The sequence below is a fragment of the Protopterus annectens genome, chromosome 6.part0 (genome assembly GCF_019279795.1).
Source record: "Protopterus annectens isolate FY-2018-M chromosome 6.part0, PAN1.0, whole genome shotgun sequence".
Classification (NCBI taxonomy): domain Eukaryota; kingdom Metazoa; phylum Chordata; order Ceratodontiformes; family Protopteridae; genus Protopterus; species Protopterus annectens.
The window spans coordinates 183,864,317-183,887,372 of record NC_056737.1 but is presented as its reverse complement, the minus strand read 5'-3'; the positions used below and the strand labels follow the sequence as shown (position 1 = coordinate 183,887,372).

Below are 23,056 nucleotides of genomic sequence, written 5' to 3'. Positions count from 1 at the left end.
TTTCACATGTGCAGCTATGATTACAGGAACTTTGCATTCTTCCAGTATAGAGATGGGCCCTTTAGGGGGTGAGAGAGGGGTAAAGTTAGCACTGAACCTATCTGCCAGAATGTTGGCAATATCAGTTGGTTCTGTATATTTAGTGCCATTGTGCTGTAGTTCAGAGCAGATCTGAGTGTTGCCATTGAGATTCTTGACATAGCTATAGAATGCTTTGTGGCTGTCTTTAGAATCAGTGACGATTTTATTTTTGTAACTAGCTTTGGAGGATTTTATGAGGGATCTCAGCTTTTTACTGAGGCTGACCAGGGAATTCCTCCAATCATGGGATTTTACTCTTTTTTTGCAATAGTTTCTTTCTTCTGTTTGTTTATGGCAGGGGACCATAAAATTGGCTTCCTTTTTTTTGGAGGATAGCATCTTGGTTCTGTTAGGGATAGCACAATCCATGCACTAGTGTAAGTGCTTATAAAGTGCATTTGTGTAGGATTCAGAAGTCGTACCTCTATTGTCCGTCTGCATTCTGCATGGGTTTCGTGAAGTTTGCAACTTTTATCTTAAGAAGCGTGAAGTTGGCTTTGGAGAAATTTTTTTACGGTGGTTTCCCTAATGGGGGGTGGGGGCAGGATGTGGATGTCTAGGGTGATTAGCTTGTGGTCAGATCTGACCAATGAGGAATTGACCTCTGGTGTGCAACACTGGTCGCCCATGTTGGTAATGACCAGGTCTAGGATATTGCTGCCCGTGGTGGGGGTGTGGATAAGTTGATCCAAGGCGTTGGAATTTATGAATTCCAGAAAACATTGGGCAAAAGAGTTGGTACATGAGTAGTTTTCCCAGTTAATGGTGGGGTAGTTGAAATTGCCCATTATGAGGGTGTTGGGTTGTACCCTAATATTTTCCAGTGTATCAAGAAATGAGGAGTGGGAATCCTGGGGTATGATGGGGGAATCTGTAACAAGTTACAGTTTGGATTGCGGTCTTGCCCAGAGTTGCACTTGGATAATCTCGGATCCATTATGCTGAGCAACTAGCCTGGAGGTGTGGATATCCTTAATGAATATGGACACGCCTCTGCCTTTAGTGTTTTGGTCCAGGTTAGGTGGCCAGGTCTCTGTCACTGCACAGATGTCAATGTTCTCCATTTTAAGGAGTGCCTCGAGTGAATGCATTTTGAGGTTTAGACTTCTAGCATTGAGTAGCATTACCCTCAGATTTTGCTTGCTTGTACCTGTTATGGTGGTGAATTTGTCATTTGAACCTTGCCTAAAAAAGGCACTATAGGGGTGGCAAGAGCCTTAGCCAGTATCCGGAATCTCAAGGGCAAAATGTGCAGGCCATCTCTGGCAAAGCATCGTGGTCTGTTGATCATGTCATCCCAGGCAGATAGATACTGGATCCCCTTAGAATGACACCAGAGGCTTAGCCAATTGTTGAAGTCAATCATTTTGTCCTTGCACTGTGGTATCATTCTGGGTGATGGCAGGATGCTACTCAGGGCTAGGGTCATACCTGTCTGAGCTACAAGATCAGAGAGCTCCTCCATGTATCTTTTCATGTAGTCCAGGGAGGTACGTCTCAGGTCATTCACACCAACATGGACAATGACAGAGTCAATATTTGTACTTGTTGTGGAGTGACCTGAGTGCATGCGTTATGTGGTGGATTCTGGCACCCGCCAAGCAGCTGACAGTAACTTTCTCCATGTTTAGCTTGGTGAGTGGAACATCAGTGTGCCTGACTATAGAATCACCTATGACTAGAGTGTTGGGTACATTGTTGTGCCTTATGGGTTGTGGTTGAGTGGTACACTGAGTTTGTGGGATATGTGTCATTTGGGTTGTGTTGGGGGGGTGGAGGTTGCTTGTGTTTCTGCTTTGGATGTCTGTTTTGCTTGAGCAGATTTTTATTGAAAGCCTCCGTGAATGTAGGTGTGTGTTGTGTGTTTCTATGTGTCTGTTTTGGTGGTGTAGGTTTTGAGAGACTATGTGATGAGTGTGGTGTGGTGCAAGTATTTACTTTCTCTTCTTGACTGTCTAGTCCACTCTTGGGTGAAGGGAGCTTTGCTTCCAGTTTGGCTATACAAGTTCATCTCTCACAGGTTGTAGTGTTGGGTGGTAGGAGGAGAGGGTTGTCTGTGTACATGAGGCAATTGCATTGCTCCAAGATGCCCAGATTCATCAGGTGGACAGGAGAAAACACCGGAATTGGTGTCTGTCATAGGTTCAACATACAGTGTAAATAGTGATCATTTTATTCCAGCTAAGAGAATCAAACCAAGGACTCCTGATTTCAGCAATAGTAGGGAAAGATATTACAAATTAAGGCATAGATTGGAAGTTGGAATAAATGAGGGGGCCAGAAGGTAAGAAACTTTGGAAGATGTGAGAAGAGGAAGGTTATCTAACACGTGATCAGTGTCTAACTGGTTAACTCTTATCTCTGAAATATTTGTGAATTATACTGCAAGACAGTAATCTGTGCAACTGTCTTCACACTTCAGGCTGTTATTGTCATTGTTGTTATCCATTAAGTTAGTATATAACAATAAGGCGTGTGTGGCGGGGGAGAGTAAATTCCCACCACATGGAATGCAGGGAGAGCTTGCACCCTTACAGAAAAGATGACACTTCTTTGATGCAGTTTGTTGATTTGGAAATGTGTGTTTCTTGATCTAGGATCGGTGAGTTTAAATTTAGTGGGTTAAGAGTCACTTCTTAGAGTGGAACCCTAGGGGACATATAAAAAAGGGAATTTTACAATGTGGACCCTTTTTTATCTATGACTGGGCCATCCTTCCCTCTCCCCGCAGTTTGACCATGTAGCTGGTAACCTTCCTTGTTTTGGGGTTGTGCCCAGCATCTACTGACGCATGCTGTATGAGATGCAGAGGATGTGACATCCGCTACTGCACCAAGAGAGCCTCTCTACTTTTATGTACCTGCCACTTCTTAAGACAAATAGTAGCAGTGTTCAAGTAGCCAAGCGATCACAAGTAAAGACCTGCACTGTCATGTCTTGATTGTTTATATTCATACATATACCAAGCTATTGAGTCTCATGACCATTCTTGCCTTGCCAGTGTACTCCCAAGGGCAACACCTCCTTTTTCCAGTATGGCCATATCTGTCAATCCCAGAATAAATTTGTGGATATCCATCCAGTGAATTTTTTATTTTTTTTAAAAGGAGTTAGTGAGTTGAACTGCTTATCATGCTGGAGAAGTTTATTCTAGAGGTTTGGGAAATGCGGGGTTATAAACCTATCCTTCCATCATGTTTTATGCCGCATTATAAACCTATCCTTCTATCATGCATTATCTGTTGGTGACGATTTGGGTTCTTGATTCTAGTATTTATGGAGGTATTGGACTTGTGGAAAAACAGGAGGTCCAGGATAATCGGGTCTCTAATGGCACAGTAAGTGAGTGAGAGATCTTCACTGAAAAGTCTGTAAGACAGTGAATAAAAGAATAGAGCTTCCAGCCTCTCTTGGCTGGTCAGGAGCATTAGCTCTGATATTTTTGGTTAGGAACCTTTGAGGTGTTTCTAATTGTTTGATATGTTTAGTAAGATACAACCAAAAGGGGTCATTTTACTCTATAATTGATCTGATCAATGTAGAGTTTAAGGAAGTGATTAGATGATATTCCTTTAGCAATTAGCTGGATTAAATAAAAGGATTTACTGAAAACCCATTTTTGCATGTTGTTCAACTATCAACCCATGTACCTTGGTCTCTAACTACATTTTCATGTTGTAGAAGTGTATTACCTAGACAGTATGATGTCAGGAGAGGTTGTCAACCAAAATTTATGATACTACTGTTTTTAGCATTTAGTTTGAGGCCAAGGGTTTACTAGGGTGAGTTCATTTTGGAGGGTTTGGTGTCATAGAGTGACTTAACCCCAAGATTGCATTCATCTGCAAACGTTATTAGCCAGGGATCTTGGCTGTCTGCTTGGAGATCTGTGAAGTAAATACCAAAAAGCTAGGGTTCCATCACTGAGCCCTCAGGGACGCAACAGGTCAGTTTAATACTTTCTAATAAAACACCTGCTACTTGCACTGTTCGGGTCTATCATTCAACCAGTTTGCTATCCATCTAACCACATATGGTCAGTTTTTAAAACAAATAACTTTTATATGATGCCAGCATGGAGAATGGTGTCAAAGGCCTTAGCCAGATGACACATGCACTGCATGCCCGAAGTGTACAGACTCCATAACCTTTAGAAAGAAATTTATCAGATTTATCAGATTAAATAGACACACACTACCATCTACAAAACTAAACTGTTGGGGATTGAGTCTAACAAGAGTCTTATAACAGTTTGAGGTCAATTGTAATACATACCATGGCTTTCCAGATGAAGCTTGAAAGGCTTATATGTCTATAATTACCTGGGTGAATTGTAAGGCCACCCTTATAGAACTCCTCACTTCTGTGCCCTGTGCTATTCATCACGGACAAAACGGGTGGCTAAACTTAAACATTATGAGGAGTGTGCTTACAAGGATGTGTATAACACCCGTAATTAAAAAGCCAGGTATATTATCAGGTCATATGGAGGGGAATTATTTTTGGAGTGGTTAGCACTTTCAGTAAATGATCTTTTTAGACCACTTTCTAACTTTCATTTTGGCAGAGAAGCATAGAATTGAAGCCTTTCCACAAGTGCCAAAGCTTCAACTCAGCCATCCGGTGATACAGGAGGAAGAAGTTATTGTCACACCTCACTTCTTACAAGATGTCAGTAGCTGACAGTTCCCAGCATGTGGACTGGAGGGAGATTCTCCAAACTTGTCTTGGAGCACATTAGAAGGTAAAGGAAGTATGGGGGACAGTTATTGTTCACACCATCCTGGAAGTGAGATGGTTGCTAATTCACTGTGTCATATCCTTATCCTTAAATTGCAAAACTCATGTTCACAACTGTCTATCTCTTTAGTAGACAGTAAAGTAATAGAGTTATGTTCCTGTGGCAGTTGTCATTGGGATTGCTACTCATGATGTTGGCATCACCTATCCTTAGTCTGAAAACATTTGGCCTGCTTCTGGCTAGCAGTTACTTCATTCCCATAGAGGTTCTTCGTGTTTCACTGTTGCAGTCATCACATCTGGGTTATCTGCCTGCTGGTAGCCCTCAGCCGGCCTGAATACCAGAGTCTTCGGATTTCTGCATCGGATGCTGTCGCTTCTTCCTTGACATTAGGTCGTCAGTGGTATAAAACATGCAGTCGGCGCCATTACATCAGTCTTTCTTGATGCACGGTGCCCGAAGCAGAAGCAGTTCGCAAGTGCCGGTTGGCCAACTCCTGAAATTTTCATTTTCGAGTTTCATACCCAAAGTCTTCAAAAAAGATAAGTACCCTGTTGGGGATCCTTTTTCTTGCTCTAACCGATGTCAGTAAAAGTTAACAATTGTCTTACCTGTGGAAATCAAATACCTAATAGAGATTTTCATTCTTACTGCATCCCCTGTTTAGGCCCAGACTACGACGTCCCTCATTGTCGGTTTTGTGCCTTGTTCAATGCCCGAACTATTCGTCGTCGAGCTATTTTTGCAGCCAATTACTTTCGTACTTGATCTGTGTACTCCGAAATGGCTTCGTTAAGCCATCCGACTACCGATCCTCCGAAAAAACGTAAGGATAAAGACAGAGACAGACCTCATAGGTTCAAAACTGCCAACGATGCTTCCATTAAGCTAGTCGCCAGTCTGCCGGTACTCAGTGAGGCACTTTCGCAGCCCGTGATACCCGCTACTTCAGATTCACAGGCCTCTGCTGAAACCCATTCGGAGTCCAGTATGCAACGAGATACTTCTTTGACTGTGGAACCTGCGGCTGTCTCTACCTTGGATGGGTCTGGAGCCGCTGTGCAGGCACCGGCTTCTGAGGGTGTATTCAGGCCTACAGACATTCGTATTAAACCAATGCCGTCATTTTCATCCAGACCAAAAACTCGCACTACGCCTAGAAAACCGACAACCAAACCACAGGCTTAAGCCCATATGCCTCAAAAACAAATGCTTAGAATGGCTGAAGACCTTGTTACCTTAATTAGAGGAAGCCAGCCTTCCCCCTCTTAGAGACCTAGAACTGATTTTCTTTCTGATTCTTCTGATCAGGAATCTGATGATGTAATGTGATCCTATCTCGCCTACATTCTGTACTGATGGGTTCGGAGCCGATCCTCGGCTCCGACTCGGCACGCTATACTATAGAACGAAGTCTCTTATTGGCTGAGCTATCCCACATCCCAGGATGCACCACCACTGCTTCCCCAGATCTCGTTTGCCACTTCTACAGCAAAGACGTGGTCTCGGACTTGGCTGAGCTAAGTGTTTGTTACTTCAAAAATTTCTGTCAGAAATTTTTTCTAATCTACCCAAAAGCTGTTTTAACAGCTATTCGTTGTTGTGTGACTGATATTTGAGGGTTTTTTTGTGGTAAAAATTGTCTAGTTTGAGGGAAAGGATCCCGTTTAAGTTAGAGGGGCCTTGCCCTCGCGCGTTGTTGAAAGTTTTTAGTGCGAGTCTTTCTGTGTTAGTCTAGAGTTGAGTCAAGTGTTTCCGTTTCAGTTGGAGGGGCCTTGTACTCAATTTACGCATTTCCTTTAACTTTTGGTGTATTTAAAGTTTATATCTGTGGTAGTGATTTCTGTATCAACATGTCAAAAGAGCACGGACCATCAGGGTTCAAAAAATGCTCTAAATGCAGTTACAAAATGTCCATCACGGATGATCACTCTTTGTGCGTTTATTATTTAGGCCCTAAGCATCTTCAAGAGTCATGCAGCGTTTGTCATGCTTTTTCCTCCCGTGTCCTCCAAGAGAGGAAAAATAAATTGATTTTAAAAGGGCTTATCACCCCTTCCTTTGAGGAGGCTTTATCTTCTTCCTCTTCACCTTCAAAGTAAAAGAAATCGTCGGCTCCGACCAGCCCGTCGGAACCGGCTACAAAGAAATCTCGGCAGGCTTCTCCGTCGGCTCCATGGACTTCGGAGCCGAGGGTGGAACGGTCTGCCTCGATGCCTCCAGCCTCGACTCCTCTGGCTTCGGAGTCGAAGGCTAGAGCTTCGAGAGGCGGGTCACCTTCATCGGCTCCACTGTCTTCGGAGCCGATGAGAGTTGCCCGCTCAGACTCTTCCCCTTCGGCGCCGAAGTCCACTTCGGCTCCAAGGGAAATTGCAATGGTTGTGGAGTCTCCCTCTACACCGATATTTATCGAGACTATTCGGAGCTGGACCCCCAGTCCTTCGGAACCGGCGGAGAAGTCGACTCGAGCTCGTTCGATCTCTTCTCGGTCTTCGAGAATGTCAGATTCGGACATAGACAGGGTACTTCGAAGGCTGTTTCAGTCTCCGGTCTTTCAAAAGTTGGTTTTGGCTCCAGCCCAGTCGGCTCCAGAGCCAGTTGCCCACCCTTTTGTCTTGGTTCCTTCTCCAACAGCCTCGGCGACGTTGGAGTCAGTGCTGGTGGATCCGGTGGAGGTTTTCGGGCCAGTTCCGACCCTTACTCCAACCCCGCCCTTCGGGTCGGAGTTCGGTACACGGACCTCCTCTGTCGGCCCCGGGGGTGACGCTTCGGGACAGATGTTTTCGGTTCCGAGCCTCCCTCTCGGTGCTTCGGCTGCGGGAGTGCCGTATACTGTTGTGGCCTCGGGGGTTGGACCTTCCCAGGACTCTGGGGGTCCCGCCTTCAGGGCCATGAGGAGTGCTTTGGCAAAATCTTCTTTGGCCACCTCCACCGTCTCACCGTCACCTTCCCTTGGCATGGAGACTGGTTCCTTTGTAGTCCCCCTGTCTCAAGACAGCAGAGCCCTGGGGCCTGAGGCCACCCCCATCGGGGGTTCCCTCCTTCCTGAAGGTCCCTCCGAAGCGTCTTCGGAGGAACCTCCGAGGAAGAGACAGTGCAAGAGGAAGCACGTTGACTCCCCTGACGAGTCTCTCACCTCGGACACTGACCTCGATGATGCGGAGGGGTCCCCCAAGTCGTCCTCGGATGATGTCTCCTTTGCAGACATTTTGGAGATCCTGAAGCAACGAGGCGACTGGCAGTCCAAACCCCCTTCCGCTGAGGCGACTGGCAGTCCAAACCCCCTTCCGCTGAGGAGTCTGTATTCCTCAAGGCCTTCGGGGCTCAGCCCTCCACCTCCTGGGTGTCTCCGCCCTTCGATGAGCTCCTGGATTTGATCTCTCGAAGGGCGTGGGAACACCCGGATTCTGTGGAACCGGTGCCAGCTCGCCCCAATAAATTTCTCTCAGCACCCCCTGAAAAGGTGTGGCTGTAGATGCCCTGGTGGTGGCATCTGCTACCCAACAAGATGTGGCAGAGGCTTCAACGTCCGTTCATCCTCCTAATAAAGAGTCTAGGAGCATGGATCGGTATGGGAAGCTCACCCTTACTTCAGCAGCCTTTACTCTAAGGTCTCTGAATTATTTGATGCACTTCACCAGACTTCAGAGGGATCTGGTCAAGGAACTTTCAGATACCCTCTCTGGTAACTTACCTGAGCAGTTGGCCCAGACGGTTAACTCTCAGCTGGCTACCCTATCACTGTTATCGAACTCGTCCATGAGGCTCATTTCATATGCAGCCGAGGGGGCGAGCAGAGCGGCGGGAACAGGCGTTGCTCTACGGAGACAAGCCTGGCTCCGCCTGTGTCATTTTGCGGAGGCCTTTAAGTCTTCCTTTGCCGACGCTCCCTTTGATGGGTCCTCTCTGTTTGGACCCAAGGTAAAGGACACCTTGACTCGCTGTGAACAAGAGGGTAAGACTTTAACTGCCGTAGGGGCACGGTTTTCCACACCCTTCAGGCCTTATCCCAAGGCTAGAAGAGGGGGGGAAAATGTGGTTCCGTAAATCTCAAAAGTCTTACTCTTCGCAGCAGAGAGATCCCCCTTCTAGAGGCAGAGGAGGGGGAAATTTTTCACGAAGACACCGTCCCAGAGGTGGCGGAGGCCCCCGCAACACTGGAGACCGTGAGTCCTTTCGTGGCTCCTCAACCTTCCAGCATCCCTGAAGGAGTGCCCGACTGTGCAGCTCCGGAGCCAGTCAGGGGTCGTTTTTCAAAGCACCTAAAGGCCTGGGAGAGTATCACTCAGGACCGATGGGTGCTCCGAATCATCGCCGGAGGTTACACCATCCCCTTTTCTCAACCCCCACCTCCATCCCAAAAAATCCCGGACCCGCCACCCAGTCAACGGGATCTTGCAGCCAACGAAATATCAAAGCTGCTTCAAAAAGGAGCCATCCAACCTGTCCCCCCGCAGGCCAGACCGGATTAGGGACTTACTCAAGATTCTTTTTGGTGCCAAAAAAGACCGGGGACTTGAGGCCCATTTTGGATCTCAGCAAACTAAATCGTTCAGTGAAAAAGTCCAAGTTCCGGATGGTCACCTTACAATCCATTCTCCCGCTACTGGAGAAAGGTGTTTGGATGTGCTCCATAGATCTCAAGGACGCCTATTATCACATCCTGATAGATCAGGAGTCCAGGAGACATTTGCGCTTCAGCCTGGGAGACAGTCATTTCCAGTTCCATGCACTGCCCTTTGGTCTCACCACAGCCCCCAGGGTGTTCACCAAATGTTTGGCGGTGGTGACTGCTCACCTGAGAAGTCTAGGATTCCAGGTGTTTCCATACCTAGACGACTGGCTCCTAACTGCCACCTCCAGGCGTCTACTCTTGCAGAACCTAGCAGCCACTATATCTCTAGGCAACTCCCTAGGAATCACCTTCAATTGGACAAAGTCCGTGTTGCTGCCATCTCAGCGCATTCGGTTTATCGGAGCAGAGATAGACTCAAAGCAAATGCGAGTCTATCTTCCTGCAGAGAGGATAGAAACACTACAGTCTCAAGTTCGAGCTTTGCTCCTCAGACGTCGAGCCCCAGCGAGGATGGTCCTACAACTGTTAGGGTCCATGTCGGCCACTGTTCTCCTAGTCCCCTTAGCAAGGTTACATATGAGGATTCTTCAGTGGCTCCTGTCAGTCCAGTGGTCTTATCAGGATCTCCCACTCAGTCACCACATTCTGATCACAGAGATGTGCAAACAGGACCTTCGTTGGTGGCTTCTTTCCTCCAACCTGGATCAGGGGCAACCCTTCGTTCCACCACCCCCAGTGGCCACACTGACTACGGACACCTCCCAGACGGGGTGGGGGGGACATTACCTGGGCAGGTCAGTCCAAGGCCAGTGGCACTCCGACGAGAGTCTCCTCCACATCAACATACTGGAAATGAGGGCGGTGCTTCTATCGCAAGCACTACACAGTTACCTCCTCCAGGACACGATTGCCATCCAGTCCGACAACATGTCGGTAGTCTGGTACCTGAACAAGCAAGGAGGGACCAAATCCTACCCTCTTTGCAGAGAGGCCATGAAGGTATGGGATTGGGCGATTGCAACCAAACGCTTTCTGGTAGCAACACACATTCCAGGGAAATCAAATGTGATAGCCGACAAGCTGAGCAGAACTATTCTCTCCCCTCACGAGTGGTCTCTGAACGACAGAGTAGCAACTCAGATTTTCAGGAGATGGGGAACTCCTTGCTGCGACCTTTTCGCAACCCCCCTCAACACGAAATGCCAACAGTTCTTCTCTCTCATCCCAGTTCCGGGAGAGATTCCCAAGGACGCCCTAGTCCAAGCTTGGCCCACCGGTCTGCTATACGCCTTTCCTCCGGTTCCCCTTCTTCCCAAGGTGATCCAGAAGGCAATTCGCTTGGAGAGCAAAATGATCCTAGTTGCCCCATACTGGCCTCGTCAAGTCTGGTTTCCCTTTCTTCGCAAATATGCACTGGACGGTCCATGGTTCCTGGACCAAGTTCCGGATCTCTTGACCCATCAGTCGGGACAGCTACATTAGTCCCTCCACTCGTTGAAGTTAACAGCTTGGCTCCTCCTCTTCCGACCATAGTCAGGAACCATGCTTTGGACCCGGAAGTCATACATATCTTATCCTCGCCCACAAGACTTCTACTAAGAAAATGTATAACAGCAAATGGAAGAGATTTGCTATTTGGGCTAACTCGGGCTTAGACCCCATGACAGCCCCGGTGTCAGAGGTTCTGAAGTTTTTAGCTTCTCTGTTCAACCAAGGTTGTTCGGTCTCTACCATCAAAGTTCAATTGGCGGCTATTTCCAATTTTCATGAGAGCATAGAACCACCTTTGATGAGCAACAAATTGTGTAAAGCCTTCATGAAAGGTGCTGGGCTGCTACGGCCCCCGATATCTCATCCCGCTCCACCGTGGGACCTTAATGTGGTGTTAGGTGCTTTAACCTCTTCCCCCTTTGAACCGGCAGCAACTTGTGACTTAAAATTTCTTTCTTGGAAGACTGCTTTATTAGTTGCAATTACATCAGCCAGGCGAGTTTCAGAACTTCAAGCCCTATGTATCAAACCACCATATCTGGTTTTTCACAAGGATAGAGTATCCCTCAGACCGAACCCATCCTTTGTTCTTAAGGTTTGTTCTACTTTTTGTCTGCAGCAATCACTGGAACTTCCAGTTTTCTTCCCGAAGTATTCAAACAGAGCGGAGTATATCTTTCACACCTTAGATGTCCACAGACAATTACGCTTCTATTTGGATAGGACACACCAAACACGAAAAGCAGATCAATTGTTTGTGTCCTTTTCGGATAATAAATTGGGCAAAGCCGTCACGAAAGTCACTATTTCCAAGTGGATCAGAGACTGTATCAGTCATACTTACTTTATTTCTAACAAAGAGCTTATAGCTACAGTGAAAGCTCATTCTACCAGGGCTATGGCTACTTCGGCAGCCTTTCATTCCAAGCTTGCTATTAGTGACATTTGTGCGGCGGCTACATGGTCTTCTCCTCACACCTTTATTTCTCATTACAAATTGGACGTGGCATCTCAGGGGCGAGCTTCCTTCGGTTCCACAGTTCTCAGGAGTGTTTTCCAGTGAGCCACCCAGGAATCAGGTGCTAGGGACGCTGTCCCATCAGTACAGAATGTAGGCGAGATAGGATCACATTACATCTTTTAGTTATGTACTTACCATAACTTCAGATGTATGGATCCATCTTGCCCACATTCCTAATAACCCACCCTCCTTCCCCCTGCCTTGGAGATCAGAAGAGACCGGATGGTCCGAGTTCACTTGTTTCCTCTCTTGAAACACCTGGCAATATTATATCAACAGTCTATGTGTGTGTGCATGTGTGTGGACAAACAAGATCTGGGGAAGCAGTGGTGGTGCATCCTGGGATGTGGGATAGCTCAGCCAATAAGAGACTTCGTTCTATAGTATAGTGTGCCGAGTACAGAATGTAGGCGAGATGGATCCCATACATCTGAAGTTATGGTAAGTACATAACTAAAAGTTTCTGCTCCTTCTGATTACCAGGATTTGCCCTTATCTACTTATGAGGATTCTGATACAGAGGATTCCATTCCCTCTGCTTCCCCTCCAGAAGATTTTTCTTTCAGTGAAACCTTGCATACACTTGGGGAGCATTTCTGCTGGGAATGTCAGGATTACTCGGAGTCCAAAAAGAGACTTAGGGAATTCTTACTTCTACGTCAACACAGGCCTTTAGCTATCCCTCCTGTTCTGGACATTGTAGATGATGCTTTCTTGGAATCTAGCCTTACCCCAGACACTTTACCTCCAGCTCCCAGAAAACCTGACAAGTACTACAGAGTACCTGACTCTCACAAGTTCCTCTTCAAGAATCTTTTTGTGGATCCAGAGACTATTTCCCAAGGACCAAAAGGCATTAAGGCTACTGCTGCCAAAACTCCTACCCCTTCTGATAGAGATTCTAGAGCCTTGGACAGATGGGGTAAGAAAGTATATACTTCTGCTACTTTGGCCATTGGGGCTTTAAATTGCCAGTTTCATATGTTAAAGTATCAGCAGCATATTATGGGACTACTGAGACAAAAAATTATGTTGATTCCTGACTGTGCTGAACACAAAGAATTGCAAGATTTAATGCATTCTGCAGAACAAGTTGGTAAACATACTTTGCAATGTGGTTTTGACGCTTTAGAAGCATCTTGCAGGGCTGCAGACACTGGGTCTGCACTTAGAAGGCATGCTTGGCTTAAGGAACAAAACTTGCCAGATCATGTTAAAGCTAAATTACTGGATGCTCCCTTAAACCAAGACCGCCTTTTTGGCAACAAAGCAGAAGTCGTCCTCAAGAGGATGGAGGAAAAAGCTAAAGCTATGCAAACTGTAAAAGATTTCCTACAAGTACAGCCTTCCAGATTCAGTAGGCATTGGCCTTCAAAGAACTGGTCTTTTCCAGTCCCTTCCAAGCCTTCCCAGTCCAAACCCAGGAACAGCAGACCACCTAGGCTACAGTCTCAGACTACACACAGAACTAAGCAGTGGGGGGCCCCCACTTCCAAAGCAGGGAGTAGTAAGCCACCCCCTATGGAAAAATAGCACAATGACTTAATCTTAAACCTTCCAAGCCCTACTACCTGCTCCCTTAGGAGGAAAGCTCACCCTGCATGCAAAAAACTGGGAACTCATTACCCAGGACAAATGAGTTTTGAACATAGTTTCCCAATGATACAGATTCCACTTCCACACACTACCAACCCCAAATGGTTGGCCAGACCTACCCCCAAATCAATGGGCGAAGGCCCAACAGCAGGTTCTCTATCTTCTCAGTATCAGGGCTATTCATCCTGTCCCAGCAGAACAAAGGGGACAAGGTTTTTATTCAAGACTTTTTCTGGTACCCAGAAAAGACAACTCCTAGCGTCCTATCCTGGACCTCTCTATTCTCAACACCTTTCTGGTGGTTCCAAAATTCAAAATGCTAACTCTTCGACAGCTTCTTCCTGTGCTAGCCAAGGATGCCTGGCTGGCAACCCTAGACTTAAAGGAAGCTTACCTGCACATCTCAATAAGAGGATCCTGCAGACAATACCTTTGTTTCAGGGTGGGCTCCATGCACTTTCATTCCTCTGCACTTCCCCTTGGCTTATCTACTGCGCCCAGGGTGTTCACAAAGTGTCTAGCTCCAGCCATTGCATTTTGCAGGCAGAGAAATATTCAAATTTACCCATTTACGATTGTCTCAGGCAGAAAGCCAGGACTTGCTATTACAACACCTGGCATTCGTAAAGAAACTTCTAACCTTACTGGGGTGCAACATCAACGAAAAGAAATCTCACCTTGTACCCTGCCAACAGATTGTATTCCTGGGAGCAAGCTTAAACACAACTTCACAAATGGCATTCCTCACTCTGGAGAAACAAGTTTATTTAACAACCTACTTCAAACTGTTGACCACAAAACCCCAGCTATCTGCAAGGAAAATATAGTGCAAGCTCTGGGATTCATGGCCTCTTGTATTCTACTAATTTCATATGCAAGACTGCATATGAGGAAACTCCAATGGTATTTAAAAAGCCTATGGTGTCAACATTCTCAGGACCTGGAAACCATGATTTCTATCATTCCTTGTATAAAGACAGAGTTCCTCTGGTGGGCATAGGCCTGCTACCACAAAAAGGGACTCCCTTTCACTCTACTGCCTGCTGCCCAAACCCTAACAACAGATGCATCAGACTACGCATGGGGGGCTCACATGGCAGGGCAGTGCATTCAGGGCAAATGGAACCCAAGACAGATGCACCTGCATACCAATCAAAAAGAAATGTTAGCTGTACAGAATGCTCTGACATCCTTCAAAGACCGTATTCTTCCATGACAACTATTGATAAAGACAGACAACACCACAGTTATGTGGTACATAAACAAGCAGGCGGGAACCCACTCGTACTCTCTCTGCAGACTAGCCATGGCTCTGTGGGACACAGCCTTGAGCTACCAAGTACACCTACAAGCACAATTCCTGCCAGGCAAACTAAATTCACTGGCAGACGACTTAAGCAGAAATGTCATGGATCCACACGAATGGAAACTAGAACCCAAAATATTCAACCTGTTGAGGAACAAATGAGGGACTCCAGAGGTAGATCTGTTTGCCTCCCCTCAGAACTACCAATTGAACAAGTTCTGCACAAGAACTCACCACAGTCAAGCTTGGAAAGTGGATGCCCTGTCCTTTACCTGGGAAAGCCTCCCGGTTTATGCCTTTCCCCCTCTGCCTCTCTTCTCGAAGGTTCTACTAAAGATCAAACAGGACAAGCCAAGGACAACACTGATTGCACCAGACTAGCCACCCCAGCACTGGTATCCCCTCTTGCACAGTATGACACTGCTACAACCATGGCACCTGCCTCAGACCCCTTCCCTGCTGTCCCAGCAGGCGGGCCAGATTCTGCACCCTCAGCTTCAAGCCCTTAACCTTGCAGCCTGGCTAATAACCTGAGCTCACCTCTAGCATCCCTCAGTAAGCAGGTACTGGATGTCATTCTGGAGGCAAGGAGACCTAGTACTAGAAAATCCTATGCTGAAAAGTGGAAAAGATACTGTTCCTGGAGCCAGGCTCAGGGGATGGGCACAACGGTGGCCAGCTTACCTCATATTCTAGAGTACTTAACAGAAATGCTCCACAAGGGCCTATCCTTCTCGTCAATTAAAATTCATGCCTCTGCCATTTCAGCACATTATAATACTGAGCCACCCCTCTTCTCTCACCCCTTGCTAAAACAATTCCTTAGAGGGGTCAAAACTTTAAGATCCCCCCAGGAGTGCTCTCACTCCAGCCTGGGACCTTAACTTTGCATTGGAAAAGCTCACTCTTCCCTCTTTGAGCCAGCTGCTACAGCCGAGTTGAAATTCCTTTCTTGGAAAACAGCCTTCCTTCTAGCCATCACTTCAGCAAGAAGAGTGTCTGAATTACAGGCCCTCATGGCAGTGGAACCCTTCATTATCTTCCATCCAGACAGGGTTTCCCTCAGGACTAATCCTTCCTTTATGCCCAAGTTGGTGTCTACTGTGGCCCTAAATCAGTCCATTCATTTGCCTACTTTTTTCCCCAATCCACAAAACAAAGGGAAATGAATACTGCACTCTCTGGACGTGCACAGACAACTTAGATTGTATTTGGACAGGACTAAGCCTATCAGAAAATCTGAAAAGCTGTTAGTTAGCTTTGCTGCAGGGGCAGAGGGGAAGACCATTTCAAAGCAAACCATTTCCAAATGGATAGCCCATTGCATTAATTTCTGCTACAAGCACCATGGAAAACCTACCCCACTGGATAAGATCACATTCCACCAGGGCTGCATCTACCTCTGCGGCATTTCTCAGAGGAGTCCCTACTAGGGACATCCTAGAAGCTGCTACCTGGAGCTCTGTACATACCTTCACCAAGCATTACCACATACCTATCTTTTCTAAATCCAGAGCTGGATTTTACTCTGCAGTCTTGCAGGGCTTAATAGCTGGTCCTAATGCTCTCTAACTTCCTCCTCCCTTCCTTAGCTTTGGGAATCAACTCAAATGTGATGACTGCAGTAGTGAAACATGAAGAACATAGTACAGTTGTGTACACTTACCATAAATGTAGATGTTCTAGTGTATTCACTGTTGCAGTCCTGGTTACCCTCCCTCCAGCTCCTTGACTTCTCTTGGCTCTACCTTTCCTTCTTGTTGGTATATTTATTTTTTTCTTGTGTATTTGCTTTTTGATGGGGGTTTACCATACCATTTAATTGCTTCCTGTTGTGGGGGCACCTGACATCTGGGCAAGAAAAACTGATGTAATGGCATTGGCTGCATGTTTTATACCCCTGACGACCTGACGTCAAGGAAGAAGCGACAGCATCCAATGCAGAAATCCGAAGACTCTGGTATTCAGGCTGGCTGAGGGCTACCTGCAGGCAGATAACCCAAATGTGATGACTGCGACAGTGAATACACTTGAACATCTACATTTATGGTAAGTGTACACAACTATACTTTTTATTTATTTGTTTGTTTATGTTTGCTTGTTAACCAAGAATGTCCATTTAAGCCCCCATTGTCAGCAGAGGCCTGGGAAGGCAACTTCGGGACAGTAAGCGCACAAGAAAACAACTTACAGTAGACACAGTACGGTACAGTAAAAGATCGTGCTCAAATTAGCAAAGTGGAATGCCACATCTGCCTTCCGTTTTTGTGTAGTAGGAATGAACAATGCTATTCTGGTGCTGTTTGGGTCATATTTTTACATGAAATTGTGAGTTTATATGAAAATAAGTCTTTTAAGACAGCTTGACAGCTAATGTTACTGTTCTGCCCTTCCAGGTATGTACCTGCGAAGGGTATTAAGTAATAATAAGAATCTACATGCAGAAGTATTCAGTTGGCTACTGCCTGAGCTTAGGTGGAAAAATGTTTTATTGTTGTCTCTAATTCCGTCTGTGTATGCAAAGTTTTTACGTAGTCATGCTGCATCTTTAAACTGCATAGCAAATAACTAAACATAAACAGGATCATAAAACAAACACCCTACAGCTACAATGTTTAATGAGTAATGACATTATTCATTAAAAATTACTGTTGCAGACATGATTATTCCATGAAGTGATATTATATTTTCATTTTCTGACCTGCACTGCCCTGTACAAACCACTACCGAGTACAGCTGTCCAGAGAATCATATAATCATTCCTGACAAAATATTTTTTTATTTTTATTTTAATTGCTACGATTTCTATATTGCTTTATTTGTGCTGTGTTTCCTGAGTTACACAGATACTACTGTTTCAGCCAATTATCTGACAATTTGCCAAGGAAGTTAAAGTTTTGGACATGATCTTTAAATAATTTAGCTAATGTATGTAACATAATGCTAAACACAGAAACAACTTTTGTATGTGTTACATTGTGTCTTCTAAAGCAAATATTGATAGAAGTCACTAGCTAGTATAAAATACTCATTATCGCTTAAGTCAGTTGCTGGGTCCAGTAGCTGTAAGGATGGCTGTGTTATCACAGGTCTCAGTAATTCAGTAAGGGAATGAAGCACTCTGGTGATGCTGTAGTTTCCTGTATGCTGAAGTCAGAGGTCAGAAAGGATTTAAATGTCTGTTTATCTTTGATAGCTCTATTATCAGGATGGAGGATATTCCTAATTTTATCGCTGGAAAAAATATTGAGTCACTGGATTTATTGAAAGACATGGGAACGCGCTGAGAAAATTGTATGAGCTTCTGTGAAGAGGCACTCAATTTCAAGCATAGTTGAGGAGTAGAAGACGGGTACAGGTTATACTCAAGCCACCCAAGATCACACAAAGAAATAAAGTAGAGAGAGCACAAGGCAGTGATACAGTATAAACAAAAACAGGCCATCCTGTTAAGTGCTTGTTCCAACTGCCTCTGAAGTGGTGATGTTAAGTTATTAAAAAGTTGAGAGGAGTACATGTGGCAGGCAGACAGTAAGACCGACCTGTAGAAACTTTTATTTTTGGTAGTAAGGAAAGATTTTGTCCTGTACTGTTTGCATAAAGTGAGGTTAATTTTGCAGTTGTGGTGTGTACATGGGAACTGAAATTTAGTTAATTATGAAGGTTTACGATGCAAAATGATCGTAGAAGTTTTCAGTAACTCCCAACAACATTGCACGTACAAATTTTCCAGGGTGAAATTCACTTTAAGTACTTTCAACCAGGTCAAAATGGGCTGTGCTGATTCCTTGACTGGGTATAAAATCCTGAGAGTGTGATAGTTTTTTTTATTGGAGGAACTCCATAAGATGTTTGTGAATCAGTGTTTCCATAACTTGTGAAACTGTGAAATTCGAAAAAAAGAACTCCAGCCTTGTGTTTTTAAAATATTAAACATATCTGTTAATTTTTGTCTTTAGGTTTAAGGTAGACCTGAAACCGTACCCCACCATCACTAGGATCAACATAACTTTGATTGAACTTGATGCATTTAAAGTGAGCCACCCTTCTTACCAGCCAGACACCCCACCAGGACTATGAATGGCAGATGAGCAAACTGCAGAAGTGAAAAAATGTCAACAACAGTAACATTTCTACTATATGTGCTGTTAGCTGTGTCTGGGGTTAATATCACGTGAACAGAGTTGTTCACTCAAAGAACACGGACATTTGATTTAAAACTACAAATTGTAACACAAGACACTTCAAGCAACTATGCATGCATTGTGTGTGTATATGTGCTCTTTGTGCATTCTTTCAAATTTCCTATAATTAATGGTGTTTCATGTGGGCACTAGAACAAACAGTAAACAAATGTGACCTCACACCAGACTACGATGAAAGATGGATACGAGTAAGTAAGCTACCCAGTGAACAATTAAATATGCCTGTCTGGTTCACGTTCGAGTTGCAATAGGCACTTGCTGTTTGTATTAACTAAGCTGATGTGTTGCTTTAAACAAGTTTATGTCACCAAATTTGATACTAACCCGATAAAAAATGAGCATTTGTTAAATTCTTTTCGAAGAATTCTATCGCTATTTTAAAAAGATGAAAGCAGTTACGTAAGTGTGTCTCTGTTTTTATCATATAAGTTGATAAAAAATGAGCATTTGTTAAATTCTTTCCGAAGAATTCTATCGCTATTTTAAAAAGATGAAAGCAGTTACGTAAGTGTGTCTCTGTTTTTATCATATAAGTTGAAAATGTTCTATTCACCTTGTTTATATGGTCACAGCAAATGCTATTGGTGTGCCACAAAGCAGAATGTACTCTTCCTGAGTGTAGTTAAAAAATGATGAAAGTAGTTATTCTGATCATGACCCTCTAATATTTATGCCTGCTATTCCTGTAATTTCAGTGTTAATGAATGCACAGTTCAAAGTCACACACCAATTGCTTTAGGGTGTTTTTCTCACAGCTAATATGGGTTAGTGCACTTATTTTCATTGGATAAACATTGTAATTATTCTTTTAACACTCACAAATATATAATTTACAGAAACCAGTGTTTGATTTTGTCCTTTGAATCTAATTTGTATTTGTGGTTGCCAACAATTGCTGCTGTGAGTTTTGGATATTTAACATCACAGAAAACAGATACCATATGGCTGTACTTGTAGTTGATAATTATAATGGTTAACATACCTCACCTTTTCTGCTGCAGTGAACTGAATTTGTAGCAAAAATAATTTATTGACTTCTGTCTTGTCTGGACTAAGCCATCACTAACATACATTTGCAAACTCAGGTAACTGAAACTTTTAAACTCTACCCTCTCTCTCAAAAAAAAAAATCCTGTATTCACCAAACATTGATGACAAAACTAAGGACATGGGAAGGGGGGCATGCCTTCATAAATCCTACTTTCCACCAATAAAATTGTGGATGTTTTCAGACAGGCCAGATAAGCCACTATTTTCAAATACTATAATTCACTCCTGATCAGTAACTACCTAGTGACTGAGATCACCATGATATGAAAAAAAAAATCCTCACTAGACTAAACAAGGAGTCACTAAAAAGAGATACAAAGGTACAGCACTAAGAGTTATTATAGGTAAAATAAAACATTTTCATGACTATAGAAAAAAAATACAAAGTAATAGTTGCTGATGTGTGAATAAGTAATGTTGAGCATTAGACTTTGTTTGAAATAAGGAAACAGATAGTAGTAGTACAAATTTTCTCTTTGGTACAGCTAATATACTGATCTTCATGAAGCGTTACCTTCACTGTGCATGATTCAAGATGCTTTGAGAAAATGCTATTGATTACTATTTGATCAAGTGGTTGTCGTCTGTGTAAGAGAATTCTTTGTACCACATTCCGGGAGAAGATGTGCCATCCAGCATCTTTTGTAATCAGCTTCACATCTCCATCTACAACAGTGCATCAGCTGAACTGAATTACCTGGTCCATACATATCTGATTTTTTCCACAGACCTGACAAACCTAATTCCTAATGTTGAATTATACCAAGAGGTTGAACGTGATGCTCTTAAGGAGAGGAGCAGAGTGATGACATTAAAATATAGAAACACAGATATGCCTGGAAAACATTACTATATATACTGTCTTAAAAAAAGAAAAGGTTTGATGTGATGCATATACTCCAATTAACTTAGTGTAATTTACAATACATATAAACCAAAAAAAACGGTGGTAATTTAGTGCTCAAAACCACTAATAAATAATAAAGTCAGCACTAAAAGTTGCGAGTCCGAAATGCTCTTTTATTAACATAAAATTGCATAAAAATTGAGCGCTTTCGTCAAGTAAAAACTTTGACTTCATCAGAAACCAGAAAAAGTTTTTATTGACGAAAGCGCTCAGTTTTTATGTAATTTTATGTTAATAAAAGAGCATTTAGGACTCGCAACTCTTAGTGCTGACTTTATTGTTAATTACAATACATACATTTCAAGTCAAAGTAAACTTTGTCTATCAGATATACACAGCAGTGCAAGCTGAACAAAATTACTTTGCTTTGCTCCCCGTGCAAGACATAACAATGAACGCACAGTTTGAATGACAGCAAGACCAATGCACATACAGTAATAATTAAAATATTAACAACACAGTTGGTCAGGAAGACATTAGATAATATTTATCATCATAACCACAACAAAGATGTTTCTTTCTGTCATTAAGATTTCCTCACCAGATTTTCAATTAGTGTAAAGTAACTGACATCCTACATGCAATTGTTTTTTTTTTTAATATCTTTATTAAATCCATGCATTTTAATCAATGTCTTAGGTATATAAATTAATAGAAAAGAAATCCAAACTATAGTACTATTTCCATTATTTTTATGTAATATACATAAGTGCTTCCTTTTTTAACAACTTTCATTCACTCCAGCATTACATACATTGCTCATTTCCTGCCTTCCATTGAACCTCACTCCTCCACCTAGGCATTATTCTGCATATATTCTTATCAATTGCTTTTGTTTCTATGAAGTGTGCCTTCCCTTTTCTAAATATCCCACATTCATTTCTTTTATCTCCTTTACAATATGTAGTACTTCAGTTACATTTAGATTTGGATTTCCATTCTCTAGTAATTGCATTTTAGTAACTAATAACATTAAACTTGGTAAGGCCTTTCTATGTCTAGGCAATCCAGATTATATATCCCAGCTCGGAGTCTAGACAATCGAGATCATATATCCCAGCTCAAAAGAATAATTCCCATAGTAACAACCATTTGCTCCCCCAACACTTCTGACAAAGTACTCTGTACGGATTTTTTTAAAGTCTGACCAAGTTATTACATTCCCAAAAAACATGTACCAAATTACCTCTCTGTTACCCATCACACCTTTAGCATTTGTTGTCTAGTTGAGGAAGAATTCTCTGTCTGGGATGTAAAAATAACTATGCAAACATGTCCATGCAAAAATCCTAAACCTTCTGGATTTTGTTGCATACTTGGAAGATGTAAATGAAAATGTCCTGTTATTTTCCCAATTTTTTCTGACTTCCTCCCATTGGTTCTTAAAATCATCATGCAGTATTTTATATGTCCTACTAATTTTCCCTTTTTTAACAGTAGATTTTGTTCTAGACTCAACTAAATACTCTGCTGGAGCTGGTCTTCCATTTAATACTACCAAATCCCTTTCTCTTTTCTTGTACTTTGGTAGGGGGAAGTCCGTCTCTAACCTGCAGTCTAAACTTCTGCTTGGCCTCATCCCACTCTTTTACCCTTCCCTCCCTAGTTACATTGGTCCCTTTGCTAATTTCCTTCAGTTAATTCCAGCTCTTGTTGCCTGTTTTCTGTACCCTTGCTTGCAGTTATCCATGTTGGCAAAATACCCTTTTTTCATTCCTATGTTGGCATAATTCTTGGAATGCTTTCTGCTATTTTATGAATATAGTATTTTATATGTGTGTTGTTCAAAACCTGCATCCGCAGTGTTGCTCTCTCCTTATTTCTTGAACTTCCCCACCATCTCATCATCATTTCTTTCAGTTCTTTTTCAGTTATGTGTATAAGCTTTAACTTTTTTTATTCCTGACGTATATTTAAAACTAAAGAGGCTAAAACATTTTTGCTGCTTGTTATCTTACTATCCATTTCCATAAACCTGAGCATTAGTGTCTTTTTTTGAGACAAATCCTCCACCTTATTTCTTGCCTCAGACCCTTTGTATATCCTCCTTATTAACCCTAATATTCTGTTGGGGAACTGAAA

General features: G+C 43.4%; 1 protein-coding gene across 3 annotated transcripts in view; it reads left to right on the top strand.

Annotated features, from left to right (window-relative positions):
• Positions 1–19,859, top strand: part of GSTZ1 (glutathione S-transferase zeta 1) — a 243,196-nt gene extending 223,337 nt beyond the window's left edge. For all 3 annotated transcript variants that reach the window (XM_044073902.1, XM_044073904.1, XM_044073903.1), the window contains exon 9: positions 18,772–19,859. In XM_044073902.1, coding sequence (XP_043929837.1) covers positions 18,772–18,892 — 121 coding nt within the window. In that variant the 3' untranslated portion in view covers positions 18,893–19,859. The remainder of the gene's footprint in view (positions 1–18,771) is intronic.
• The last annotated feature ends 3,197 nt before the right edge of the window (positions 19,860–23,056 follow it).